The 13,950-nt window shown below is 42.9% G+C and overlaps 1 protein-coding gene across 1 annotated transcript; it reads left to right on the forward strand.

Annotated features, from left to right (window-relative positions):
• The first annotated feature begins 258 nt into the window (after window positions 1-258).
• Window positions 259-12,581, forward strand: SPCS3 (signal peptidase complex subunit 3). Its single transcript, XM_027077049.2, has 5 exons — window positions 259-541; window positions 2,007-2,080; window positions 4,361-4,437; window positions 7,931-8,046; window positions 8,986-12,581. Exons 1-5 carry the CDS (start codon window positions 399-401, stop codon window positions 9,116-9,118), a joined length of 543 nt encoding a protein of 180 aa, XP_026932850.1. The 5' UTR covers window positions 259-398; the 3' UTR covers window positions 9,119-12,581.
• The last annotated feature ends 1,369 nt before the right edge of the window (window positions 12,582-13,950 follow it).

Consider the following 13,950-nt stretch of genomic DNA (forward strand, 5'->3'; position numbering starts at 1 on the left):
GCCTCAGAACACACTCCAAACGAACTTGTTCTGCTGCTGGTTTCAAGCGCAAATTAATGAAATACAGGCACTCTGACCACCTCACCGAAGGACCGGGAAAGAAGGGTGGGCGAGCCTAGCGGCCAAAGGAGAGGAAGCCAGGACAGGGGGCGGGTCTTCCGTGGCGAAACCCTTGCTCGTCGCTGATTGGTGGAGGCGATAGGCCGCGAGGGTGGGTGTGTCCCGGGAGGCGGGCGCGCGCGCGCGCGTCGGAGGACCGGAAAGGAGGCGGGGCCGCGGCGGCGCGCGCTCCCGGAACGCGCGCGGGCGCAGGCGGCGCGGATCGCAGGGAGCCGGTCCGCGGCCGGAACGGGGTCCCCCGTGTGCGTGTGGAACGGGGCTCGGGGCAGACGGTCGCGATGAACACGGTGCTGTCGCGGGCGAACTCGCTGTTCGCCTTCTCCCTGAGCGTGATGGCGGCGCTCACCTTCGGCTGCTTCATCACCACCGCCTTCAAAGACCGGAGCGTCCCGGTGCGGCTGCACGTCTCGCGGATCATGCTGTGAGTGCGGCCGAGGCCCGGCCGGCGGGGCGGGGCGCCTGGACCGGGCCGGGGTGGGCGTCGAGGCCGGGCCGCCGCGCCGGGGGCGGGGGGGCGCCGCGGGGCAGGGCGTCCGCGCCGCCCCGGGGCCGCCCCCACCCTCCCCGCTGCCGAGCGGCCGTCGCCGCCGAGGGCGGACGCCCAGGTGGACGTCGCGGGCTTCCCGGCTTCCCCTCGAGCTCCCACCCCTCCGCCGCAAATTCCCGGGCTTGCTCTTAAATTTTAATTTTGAGTGTTACTCAGGCCAGTGCCTCCGCTTCCTTCCTGTTCCTCACTTCCCCCCGCCCACGCCTGGCCAATGAGGGAGCAACACACCAGCAGAGCGGCGGCGCGGCCGCCGGCCGCGCGCAGCCCGCCCGGTGCGCCGCCCGCTCGCCCGGGCTCCGGTGCGGTCCGCCCCGCCGCTGGTGAGCGCGCGGGGCCGGCCCCGCCGTCCCCCCGCCGCTTTTGTCCTTCCTGCCTCTGCCGGCGGCGCACGCCTGCTGCCGCTTTGAAGTTGGCAGGAGGGGTCGGGATGCGCCGAGCGCGGTCGCCGTCCCAGCTCCCCGATGCGGCGCGGTGGAGATGGTCTAAGTCCGCCGCGTGAATAATTCGGCGAAAATGCCAAAAATGGGATTCCAGAATGACGTTGTCATTTCGTGAATGCTTTTGGGTTTTTTTCCTTCATAATGTTGGTTCTCTGGCACTTTTTTCTTGGGTACGTTGCTTTTTCTCCTCCTGGTTCTCACCTCTTCTCTGTTCCTTCTTGCATCAAGTTCACTCTCGTTCTTCAACGTCAGTTTCCTTGATTTCTTTGTCGGAGTGGCAGGCAAGCCAGTCCTCTAATCGCCGACTCCACCCCCCGCCACCACCCCCTTTTTTTTCTCTATTGCAGTTTATTAGATACTGTGTTTTAGATTCAAATAGACACAGGAACTGTTAGCTGGTGTTGATCTTGAGCAAGTTTCGTACCGTCCTGGACCTTAATTTCCTTTTGTCTAGAATGGAAATAATACCCAACTTGTAGGCTTGTTGCGCGAGGATTGAGATCGTAAAGAAAATACATTCTTCACCTGGCCCAGACACATAATAAGCACTCAATAAACAACAGTGGTTATCACTTTATCTTAGCTTCTTCCACACCACCTGTAGTCATCTGGAACCTTCTACCCATGCTATCAAAGTGCTTTACAGCAAGTGTTTACATTTTGAGCAGTTTTTACACCCCGCTAGGGATTCTTTGTTAAGGTATATGAATATGGCGAAAGACCTCATTTTGCATCAGATTAACATTTTTATCCTGTTTTCACACTTACAGGTTTTTCTGATTTTTACTTGTTTCTCTCTGGGATTGCTGTTCCACCTGTGCGTCCAGCTTTATGGAATTATGTGAATTGTATGTGCTGTTGTATTTCAAGGATGATGATACTTTTGTCTTTATTTTTAGAAAAAATGTAGAAGACTTCACTGGACCTAGAGAAAGAAGTGATCTGGGATTCATTACATTTGATATAACGGCTGATATCCTTTAAGAAAATGTTTTATTGCTTTCTCTATAGTTGTATAATGATACACATGTTGCTTAGTGATTTTTGACTATCTCCTGAATCAGCCATACTTTAGTTTCTTTTTTAAAAAATATAATTTATTGTCAAACTGGCTCCCATACAACACCCAGCGCTCATCCCAACAAGTGCCCTCAATGCCCATCACCCATTTTCCCCTCTCCCCCACCCCCCATCAACCTTCAGTTTGTTCTCTGTATTTAAGAGTCTCTAATGGTTTGCCTCCCTCCCTCTCTGTAACTCTTTTTTTCCCCCCTTCCCTTCCCCCATGGTCTTTTTCTGTTAAGTTTCTCAAGATAAACATCTGCACCCTTTAGTTTCCATATCTATGTTTCTATTAGTAAGAGTTTTCATACCTTTTCATTCACACTTTGAAAAAAATTATTTTTGGATTCTTCAGTTATCATTTTATGAACCTACGTTAAATTGTTTACAGAAACATTAACTAGATTGAAAGCTGTAAGAGAGTTTGAATCTATTTCAGAAAGAAAAAACCAGGTTGTTTGGATTACAGAAAGAAAGATGTTACCAGTGCTCAGCCTATGTAGATGGAATCTTTCGCGTACAATCCCAAGTATAGATCCATATTTTACGATAGCAGATATACGTAGATGGAATATTTTATGTACAGTCCCAAGTAAAATATCCATATTTTACAGTAGCAGAGAGAAACCTAGGTTAAAAAAGTGAATTGGCATCTCAAGGTTTAGAAGATCATTATCAGAATGGTCATTGGTAAACTGTATGAGCATTTTGCCATTATCATTTTTTTATAAGTACTTTTATCATAGGAGTCAGAAAAATCTTAATATTTAAAGGAGTTAATTTAAAATGAGGATGATTTAATATTTTCTCTTTATCTTGAGTTTCTACCTTTGGAAACTGTTCATTTTGGCCAATCCAGTCTTCTAGGGTCTTGGTAGCATTGTTCCCTGCCCCTTCCAGTGCAGTCACCTGGCTCTTTAAGACCGCAGTATTAAAATTGGTTCCGGTGATGGCACTGTCTGAACTTGGGTAAAGCACCTGTCTGTCGAAGCAGATAACATTCCCGGAGAGTTTACCTGATACGGCTCTTTACTGCCATGGAATTACTTTAACTGGACTTTTTAGAAATAAAATGTTGAGTTTAGAAGGAGACTAAGAATTCGCTCTCTAGACACTTTTTCAGGAAATAGAGTGCACCGTGACAACAGTCCCATGGTAAACTTGGTATGTCTGCTTTTGAGTCTTCACGTCATTTTAAAACTAGTAAGGAGCTTGGATCTCTTGTGAAAGTAGTAGCTTTGTGTACCTGGAGAATTACAGTGAAATTTCCTGATCTCTCAACAACTGTGCATATTCAGTCTCATTTGTAGTTAAGTCAGTTTCTCTTAATGCTGCTGCTAAACTTGAAATTGTGCCCTTTCTTCTAAAGAGCTATCCCAGACTTCTCCATTCTTCTGCAGTAGTGTGATTCTTAGCGGATACACATGTCTAAACGTGGAATGAAATAGATGTGTTGCTGTCGGTATGAAAATGCACATAATGAAAAGACTTCACCATTTACATATAATACTTAATAAAAATGCAAACATTAACTCCGTTCATTTCCTAGTGACACAGCTCTTGTGTTGAATCCTCATTAATTTTTTTCCTTCACTCTGATAGGCTGATGAAATCAAATTGCTATTCAACTGCATGTTCTTACCAAAGCACTTCATGGATTGAGACATTTTGATCTCTGCTGGCATGTGTCCAAAAGCAACGTGGACAATTTATTATACTTCGTGTAATTAACATGAGCTAGTTCATGTTTGCTTATCAGTAAATTTAAATGGCGAGGGCTGGTTATCCTTTAGAACATCCATGGAATCGAAGTGCTTGAAGGATTAAATCCTCTTTCTTTTAGACTTAGTCGATGTCACAGAAAGCTAAATTTTGTATTGCTCTGTTATTATTAACCAAAGAATCGCAGCTAGTAATGCCTAGAGGTATGGGGTGATAATGCTAATAATCTTGCTGATATATTTTTCTTTGAAATGAGCTAGATTTTACGGTATATATATATATATATATATGTGTATATATATATATATATATATCATGTACTTTTACTAAATTAGTGTCTCACTATGTTTCTGGCCCACCTCTCCTTTTTTTCTGTTTTAGTATTAGTATTGTTGTGGATAATTATAAACAAGAGTGGTTTAAAAGTGGTATGCTGCCTCATGATTTATATATTCCTTAATTTATTTACATCTAGAGAACATATTTGATTGGAATGTTAAGCAATTGTTTCTTTATTTATCAGCAGAATATTCAACAAAAAATAATGTAAGTATATATATATGTATATACACATATCTAAGTTTTAATAGGTCTTTAAAACCTCATTAGTTAATAGATCATTAAAACCTCATTTATTTATTAATTTATTTTAAATGTTTATTTTGAGAGAGAGAGTGTGTGTGCTCGTGAGCACATGGGAGAGGGACAGAGAGGAGAGAGAGAATCCCTAGAATCCTGCGAAAAGGGAGATCATGACCTGAGCTGAAATCAAGAGTGGGACGCCCAACTGACTGAGCCACCCAGGTGCTCCAAGAATATAAATTTTATATATTCAGAGTATCTGACCTGAGGAGTTTGGCCTCCGGAGAGGTGATTCTACTAAGAAAACATCTCCTTTGGTAGCCTCTGTCTTTTTTCTGCTTCTGTAGCTCTCTAGTATTGTCCCCTGGTTGGGGTGCAGACGGGGCAATCCATAAGAAAAACCGTTCAGAGCTATTTTTTCCTCTCTTACGGATCTAGGAAGAGTTCATTAGCTTTTTACTGGCTGTTAGGATGGAGTGGCCACTTCCAAGCTCCTCACGCGCCATACTGGAAAGAAGTTGATCTGTATGTTTTTCTGTTTAAAATAAAAGGGAAAGAAGCTTTACTAATACTTGCAATACGGGCTGACGTTAATATTCACACTCAGTCCCTAAGTCAGGTGATTACATGTCTCCTACAACATGCAGCGTCCCTGGAGGAAGAGGAATTCAGCGGGCAGGAGGTTGACCACACTGCCTGCATTTCTTCATTCATTCATTTTCAGCATTTTGTAAGGTTGTGCAGTATAATCCAATTAAGTGGGTGATATTACCTATTTCTTTTAAGTTTACTTTTATTTTGAGAGAGAGCATGCAGGGGAGGAGCAGAAAGAGGGAGGGAGGGAGAAAGAGAGAGAGACTGAGAGACTCCCAAGCAAGCTCCATGCTGTCAGTACAGAGCCCGACATGGGGCTTGAGCCCACGAACCGTGAGATCATGACCTGAGCCAAGATCAAGAGTTGGCCACTTAACCCACTGAGCCGCCAAGGTGCCTCTGATGTTACCTATTTTTAAATAAACGAATCCTCACAAAATGGAAAAAATGGTTGAAAAGATTCCTGCAAAGGAATCACAGGTTGAAAATGTGAATGGTTCAACCACATGTAAGCAACAGGAAAGGGGCAGAGCTGGTGGGTTTCTTTCTCTTTGGAGCTGCTTAGCCACAGTGGATTAAAAAAAGAGAGAGCTTAGATCTAATAAAAAAGTTGGCTGAGAAAATTCAACATTGGTCAGGAATACTATTTGAAATGCAAATTTGCCTTGACTATCAGTGATGATATCGTCCGAAAGTAGTAACGTGTACTGTGCACATCATTTGTAAATAAAAATGCATCTTTTGGGGTTTGTGCTCAAAATAATTTGTGATCGAAAATCTTTGGAGACCATTTCCAATGATAAGGTCAGAAAGGATGTTGCTGAATGCTGGGTGTACGAGGAAATGGGGGTGAGGCATTGCTGCTCGGGTGTCACACTCTTCAGGCCAAAGTTTTCTTTCCACAGCTTTGATTGGAGAAAGGTTTGTGAATCAGCAAACTCTGTGAGCTGTATTTACAGCTCTCATTACCCATGTATGTAATTAAAAACTGTAAAGGTGACAAATGTTTAAATCATGTCAGATTAGTTTAAAATCCATCTAAATATTTCTATTTTTCTTCTCATGTGAACTATTTTGATAGTCTTACCAAGCCGTATATCTCCACTTACCATTTGTCTGCTGGGAAATATTTTCCTTTGCTTTGGAGTTGTATGGGATTCACCAATTATTTACTTAAAAGTAGTCTTTGTAATCATAAACTAGACTTTACCAGAAGTTTTGTAATGAAAAGCTACTAAACTATTAGGTTAAAACACTACTAAAATTGTTAATTTGTAGATTGAAACTTACTGGTCCATTTTGATTTAGAGCTTTTTTTGCAGATAAGAGTAAGGGTTGAGATATTTGTATGGAATGTCACTAAAACAGAAATCCTCTGAAAGTGTCAAGTGAATGATTGTGATAAATGAATTAAAGTACAAAAGTGAAATCCATGGAATTAAAATGTGCTTCTTTGTTATTTCACCTAAGTCACTCTCGTGTTTCTTACCATACAGTCTGGAGGTAATTCGTATTTAGAGATGAGTCTACTTCTGTATGTTATTTGGACTATATTTCCTTTCAAGGGATGAAAAATTAATCAACTTTATCTGTTGATTGGTTTGATTAGTTAACTGCAATTTTTAGTATTTCAGTTCATTTTACATTTATTTTGAGCATACCTTTTATACCACAAAATTTGTTAGGCACTCGGATTATTGGGTTGGAGGAGTTTTGGTCCTTGTCCTTGAGAATCAATAAAATGTTAGAAGGGTCATTTAGAAAAACTTACTCTGAAGGTAAGAGTAATGACTGTATACACACATACTATTCTACAGGTCTCAACAAATTATCCAAATTTCTGTGTCACCTTGGCGACAGGTGTACCTAAATCATATTCATAATTCTGGTTTACCCCAGTGTGACTAGTAAGTTAATACAACTTGGAACTTTGACACATCATTGCTTTGGTGAATGAATAAATGTATAGAAGATGTCATTTCACTTCGGCATATCTTTGTATGTTCCTCAGTCTCGATGTTTCTGTTTAATCTTCGCGGTTTTATGGTGAAGATTTGAAACCTCTTAGAAATTACTTCCACATTCCTTTTTCGTGAGCACAGTCCCCACATGCTAGCAGTTGGTCTCCCAGGCTAATAATGCATAATAGCTTTATAAGAACAGATGTCTTGGGATTTAGTAGTGATCACAAAGGTGTTTTGTCTTCATTTTATGCCCCTCATTTTCCAAACAGAACTTGCTTTTGATATGTCAAAATAGCGGTTTCAAAGAATTGGCTTCTAGAATGTTGCCATAAATGAAACAATGATGTGCCTATGGTTAATTTAAGGGAAAAATATTTAGAAGGCTTCATTTCTTTAGTGATTCTTCGATAATTTAAAGACCTTGGAGGTACGTAAATACTCATGATCTAATCTGGCTGCAGTGACCCCTGTTAACAGTGTGACGGACCAGGAATAGTTGCCTCAGTTTCCCTGACACTATGCAGAGTCCACGCTGAGCTGGGCAGGAGAGGTGATTTACGAGAATGCTTTCCTTCCAGGGATTCTAATAATCCCTTCTGTGTCTCCAAGGGCCTCTCTGGAGAGCGAGTAGGTCTACACCCTCGGAGTAAGCTGTGGGGGCCCTAAATGACAGTTGCCTTAGCAAAAGCAGTGATTTCCTGGGAGATCATCTTTTGTCCCAGCAAAGCTCGACTTCTTATGTGTATCCTCTTGTTATTGTTTTGTGTGCTTTAAGATTTTAGCAATTCCCTCAAAAGTTGTATTATTAATATAAACTATTTGCTTAGCACTGCTTTGAATTTGAAGTGACAGAGATGAATTTCTGATGAGCTGTCTAATTCATTTTCATTTTAATGTAGGCTCTCAACCAAGTAGTCCTTTGGGACAAGATTGTTCTGCGAGGTGATAATCCAAAGCTGCTGTTGAAAGATATGAAAACAAAATATTTTTTCTTTGACGATGGAAATGGCCTCAAGTGAGCAATTCTTTGTCCTTCTTTACTTGTAATTATGCGGGGGAGAGAATGATGTAAAGTATTTTTTATTTTAAAGAAAAAGATTAGAGGGTACAAAGAGGACAGTTGAGAAAGAAGAAACGTATACGGATCCAAACCAGAGGATTGGGTAGAAATACTGTCATAGTAACTGGGGTTTAGGAAAAGCACACAGTTTCTTGCAGTATGTGAACCCCAGTCACGCTCAGAAAGCCCTCAGATGCTTCTAGTCCCAAGTGCGCAGGGGGCCTGGGCTGTCCCACCTGCGGTAGGACTGTGGTTGGCAGGGGGCTCCTTAGGGAACATGGGGAGGGAAGTTCTCGGGGACCCTTAATGGAGAAATAGTGCATTCATCCAGGAGGTGACACTGAGGGCTCTTGCTGTGCTTCTCTGAACTCCCCTGAACCTCAGTTTCCTTTCACACCCAGTGAAGGAATTAGAATGGCTGGTCTTTTGGGGTCATTTTTAGCTCTTAAGCTCTGCGAGTAAACATTGGAAAGGATTTTAGGGGAGAGCTGTTTTAACCAAAGCTCTGGTTTTGCAGACGAAAAATTGCCAGCCGTGAGAAATTGTGATGTGTTCACAATCTAGATAAGGATAGAATTAGATTGCAAATCATTGCCTGCTGGCATCTAGCTCAAATCTCTTTATATTCTCTGTGTTTTACTCATTTAAGCTTTTTGGCTGGTGGTTCTAATAACTGTAACTGAGTGAATTTAGGTAGGTCATCATGGGATGCCTGCAGATAGAATGCGGGTCCCTGGGATTTCAGAAGACGAGAAAACTTCTGTTGATAGATGAGGGTTCCAGTTACAAATAGCTAGTTCTATAGTATTTGAGCCTCAGTGCTTGAATTAAAATGTTTTCTTTGAACTAAAAATGTTTCTGCTGACATCCGTTTATTATTATATCTTTTTATAGGGGAAACAGGAATGTCACTTTAACCCTGTCTTGGAACGTTGTACCAAATGCTGGAATTCTACCTCTTGTGACAGGATCAGGTCATGTATCTGTCCCATTTCCAGATACATATGAAATAACGAAGAGTTATTAAATTATTCTGAATTTGAAGCAACATATTTTTATACTTAATCATATCTCATTTTTCTCTTCCCTTGTATCTTCATTTGTTTTTTGGTTGTTCCTTTTTTTGGGGGGGGGCATAAGACTAACATCAAAAGGCATATTTGAAAGGTTAATGTGCTATTTAGACTCAATTTTACAAACAAAACACACACAAAAGAAGGCCACCAGAGTGGAGTATTATAAAAATAAGACAACTACATAATAAAGATTTGTAACAAATTTATCTTGGAGATATTCCCTGTATGTCCATGATTCTTTATGGAATAGAAAGTGAGCATGAAGAGTTGTTAAAACTTTTAGGCGCCTGTGGAGTTATGAGAATGCTATTTTATGCCTTGCATTCATGCAGGTTCACATCGGATGTGATTCAGAAGCGGACATTGTCTTTGAGGGTGTGTCTCATTACTGGAAGCATTAAGATGGTTATTTGTGAGACACTGGTTTATAAAACAGCCAAGAGGGACAGGATTTTGCTCCATTTGTCTTAGGAATGCCCCATGATGCTTGGTTTTCTTACAGGTGACGAGCAACCTTCTCCACTTAAAGACTAAATACCTCTTTATAAGCTGGAAATCATTCTAACTCACTTTAAAGTCTCTTAAGTCAACCAAATATGTGTGTCTCAGTGCTTTCTCTAAAATTGTTCCTTTGTATTATATCTTTGTGTGAATTTTTAGCATTGCCATTGAAAGTTGAGAACGTTTGCATGGTTTACCTTCTGAGTTAAGTTTGTTTTCGTGAGCATGCCTCGTGCCACTGAGTGGTAATTATTTAAAATTTTTTGTAGGTCCCCATTTTAATAATTATTGCGGTAATAATAATCAGTATTTGTTGGTGTGCTTTTCCACTTAGAAGCACTCTCATATGTTTTACTATGTGTTCTCCTCGATAATCTAATGAGGTAAGTAGTTCGAATGTGAGGTCTTTGCAGATGAAGAAACTGACACCCGGAAGTTTATTGAATTGCTTTGCGGTTACCTAGCAAGGAAGGGAGTTAAAAGTTCCCTCAGATTAATTCTCTAAGCCTGTCCTTTCTCCTGTAGCTCTGATTACCGGCTAATCAGAATTCACTTACAATTTTCATTATGTTTTCTGTGACCCTGGACCCTCTTTCGGCCTCTCCTTAAAGCGGTTTCCCATCCTGTATGGAAGTGACTAATTTTCAGGCTGCCAACAACTTCTACAGAGAGGATCTCTCGTTTCATTCTCTGCATAAATTAATTTTACTTTGTGAAAAGTAGAAGAATCCAAATGTATATAGAAATAATTTAAATGCAGAATAATACACGGTTGAATATATGACCATATTTAACATGATTTTTTTCTTACTGTGAACAAATAAATGTCCTCAAGGAATCAAGTACAAATCAATTACCCTTAAAAGCAAGACCAGACACTGTAGTTACACTCTCAGCAGTAACCAAAAAGGGCTAGTGTTTTCTAAGAATAGGTTTCAGCTAACAGTTGTTCCATTTACCTCCTATGAAACACCTCCCCGTTTCCTTACATTGGTTTTAGCGGTCACTGTGTGTGATCCCGTGGTTTGTGTCAAAGGTTGCAGGTGTCTGATCACCAATACCAGAGTGGGTGTGGCCCCCAGCTTCTTCATTCAGCTGTTCAGGGTCTCGGTTTCTTTATCTGTAAGACGGAGTTGGAGAGTCCTTAACTTAAACAGTGGTTCTTTTATAACCACAGGAGTCTGAAATGCGTTTTATCTGTTCAGCAGAGACTGAACAGAAAAGCCCTTTAGTAATGTGACGACAAGAAGGCGACCAGAAGACTAACACACAACTGTTCCTCCTGATTTGACTTTATTTCTGTTAGAGTTTATACCCAGAAAATTTAACTTTCTGTAGTTTGTACAGATACTACACGTGGAAGCGTAGTATCCGTAGGTGTCTCGGCTGAACCTCAGGGTGCATCCGTGAAGGCGGGCACCACAATAAGCCTGCGGTTCCAACCAGGTGCAGGCGCCCGTGTGGTGGTTCCCTACACCTCTGTGATGGCGCACGTGTTAGGTTGCCGGAGATGAATGTTGAAGTTCACTTGAGTTGAAGTTTATTTGACCGTTCGCCTGCTTCTTTGGAGTTGGGTGAGGAAGAGGAGCAGAAAGATCCCAGTAGCACAATGGTTAGGTTTTGGTTTTTACTGAACTTCGGGCAACTGCTCAGGACAAGAATGCTCCAACGTGGGAATAAGAAACCTCTGTCTCAGGAACTCATTTTTGGGTCGCACGGCTTTGTTGGTTGACCGTGATTCTTCATGAAAACAGATGGCCTTGTGTTCAGTTTGATCAGCATATCATCTACCTTAGTGTCTGTGTTTTCAAGAAGTCTTACGAAGTCCAAGGCTTCAGATTGAACAGAAACCTAAGTGTTAGAAATGTCTGAGTCCAGAGAGGATCTTGGGAAAGGAGAACGATTGCGAGAAACGTACCTAAAAGAATTCTGGTTAGAAGCCAAGTAATTTGCAGTTCGCTCACATCGTCCTTTTCTGTAGCAGGTTAGCCTGGAGAAGCTCTGTCGGTGCTTTTTTATTTCCCCAGTTGATTACATTTGGTTTCTTGATGCTTAAAGGAAAATAACGGAACACTGACACTTCAGAAATTACTAAGGGTGTAATGGGAAAGTGGGTGATTGTAAATTTCCTATTTTGGAATTGTTTTACAGTTCTTTGGTGGGTCTGGCCGACTTAGTAATAGCACGAAAATGGGTCTTTAAGGTTGTATCAGACATTTTTCCCCCAATATTCTATCTAAAGCTTCGTGATTGAAAGCTCTGGGTCTTTGAGGTATAGGTTACTGGAGGTGCTATTTTATAATATTTTGAATTGACGTGAGATGAGTGTAGGGAGAAAAACCGTAAGCTGTGAACTTTGGTAGTAAAACAACACCTATTTGTTTCAGACACTTTGCTTTTAGGAGAGAGCCCGTGTATGTTCTGTGTGACTGCCAGTGGGTTTAAAGAGGTCTCTTTCAAAAGTTGCACGTTTTGAAGCGATTTAGGAAATTGTTTACAAATAACAGATTCGTAAGAAAAAAATTCATGAAAATACTGAAGATGTGTTTGAGGATTTTCGTAATTGCAATAGACAGCCTTTTTTTCTAATGAAGATGAATTTTGTTTACGAGTAAAAGTGCATTTTAAAAGACTTTCAGATACATGCTTTTTATGTCAAGCTGCTGAACTAGAAGAAAATGAAGCCAAGTCGAGTAAACTTAAGTTCTTTATTATTTTTTTTTTCTTTTTGTGGGGTGGGTGGTGGGGGGAGGTTATTTACATCTAAAATATCTTCTCCAGACACTGTATGCTCCTTTCCTAGACTGTAAGCTCTTTGAGGGCAGGCCTGTCGGATTTGTCTTTGTATCTTTCCCCGCGCCTAGCACAGTGCCTTGCACGGAACAGGCGCCTAATAAATACGGATGATGAATGAAGTCCTTTGTCTTTGTGGCCAAACCGCGGGGGCCGCTTTGTTGCCGACACTCTCCCTGCCTGGTGAGTGCCGCCGGCTTCCGTTCTTGAGCTCCCGGTGACGTGGGGTGAGTCTTGTTTCCTTGCAGCCCCGTTAGGCTGCTGAGTGGAGGCCAGGATGCTGCTCCTCCTGCTTCTGTGACCAGTGTTCTCCCAGCCCTCACTTTTGATCGTGAGCGAGCCAAGGGGTAGTGAGTGAAGGAGGAGTGATCTGGAAAGTGCTTTACTCCAGTACGAGAAAACCACAACCTAGACCCGACTCAAAATCTGCAAGATGCGTGCTTAGCTCCTGAAGAAATTGCTGGGAAATGCGGGTGCCTCCGTGTCAAGCTCTGGTTTGCCGAGCCTGCACGGGTTTGGCCCCCAGCCCTCACACGTCTGGCTCACGGGGCTGCACTGAACCTATGCATTTCCAGAAAATTCCACCTTTTATCTATCCTTTATCTACCTCAGAAGAGAGAGGAGTTTCGAAGAAAACAGAACGTTTCCCAGGGAACTCAGCCAAAGCAACTCCCTCAAGGATAGAAAATCAGCTGATTTCAGTGGGGACTTGTGTTTTAAAGCCTAAGCGTATGTTATTTGGGAGGATATGAGAGGTCAGGCCAGCTTTTGGCTTTGTTTTCTTCAAACCTGGGCAACCCCGCATCAGAACTTAAGTGCTTAGATCTGTGTTGTACTCGCCAGGTCATAGGTTAAAGCAAGAGTCCGGGGCTCAGTAAACCATTGCCTGATTCCTGAGTTCTTCCTGCAGAGAGAAGAGTGCATAGCTTTGGCAGGTGTGCCCTGTTCTACCTGAAGAGACCTGGAGCAGAAAGTAGCTTCCCAGCTGGGCCTTCCCCTCCCCCATGAGAGTAGCAACGAGGCATCTCCTTTCTGGAACGTGGGTGCTTCCCGCACATCCCGCTGGTGCATCTGTTGAGTGTAGCTGGCAGCAGGCATCTGGGAGGAGAAAAGTAAGCGTGCTGATTGGCAGGGGATCCGTGAGACAAAGCCTCTGCTCTTTTCTTCTAAGGGCCACCACTTCTGCGCCCCTCGCCCCGCTCCCTTGCAGGCTCCGAAGGGCTGTAACCTGCCTGGGAGAGGAGGGGAGTACAAATCTGAAGGGTGGGAGTTGGAGGAGTGGGGAGGAGGAGGGTTCTGAGATGCGAATCCGAAAACAAGGGCATTTGGGCGTAGAGGGCACTGCATCCTGTTAGAAGAGCCCCCCACGTTTGTTTGAGAAGTTGGGGGCCTGTCCCATTGCTGCAGCCCCTGCTGCTAAGACCCCCGCTGTTGTATTACCCTGTCTGCCGAGACCAGGAGGGCCTGAGATCCTCTGGGAATCACGTTC

The sequence above is a fragment of the Acinonyx jubatus genome, chromosome B1 (assembly GCF_027475565.1).
Source record: "Acinonyx jubatus isolate Ajub_Pintada_27869175 chromosome B1, VMU_Ajub_asm_v1.0, whole genome shotgun sequence".
Lineage (NCBI taxonomy): Eukaryota > Metazoa > Chordata > Mammalia > Carnivora > Felidae > Acinonyx > Acinonyx jubatus.

What these genes read in the sequence shown, in the direction of transcription:
- SPCS3 (XM_027077049.2), top strand. Translation starts at nt 399, where the DNA reads ATGAACACGGTGCTGTCGCGGGCGAACTCGCTGTTCGCCTTCTCCCTG. An exon ending in CACGTCTCGCGGATCATGCT is followed by an intron (nt 542 to 2,006) that starts GTGAGTGCGGCC and finishes CTTTATTTTTAG; the next exon opens with AAAAAATGTAGAAGACTTCA. An exon ending in GACGATGGAAATGGCCTCAA is followed by an intron (nt 8,047 to 8,985) that starts GTGAGCAATTCT and finishes ATCTTTTTATAG; the next exon opens with GGGAAACAGGAATGTCACTT.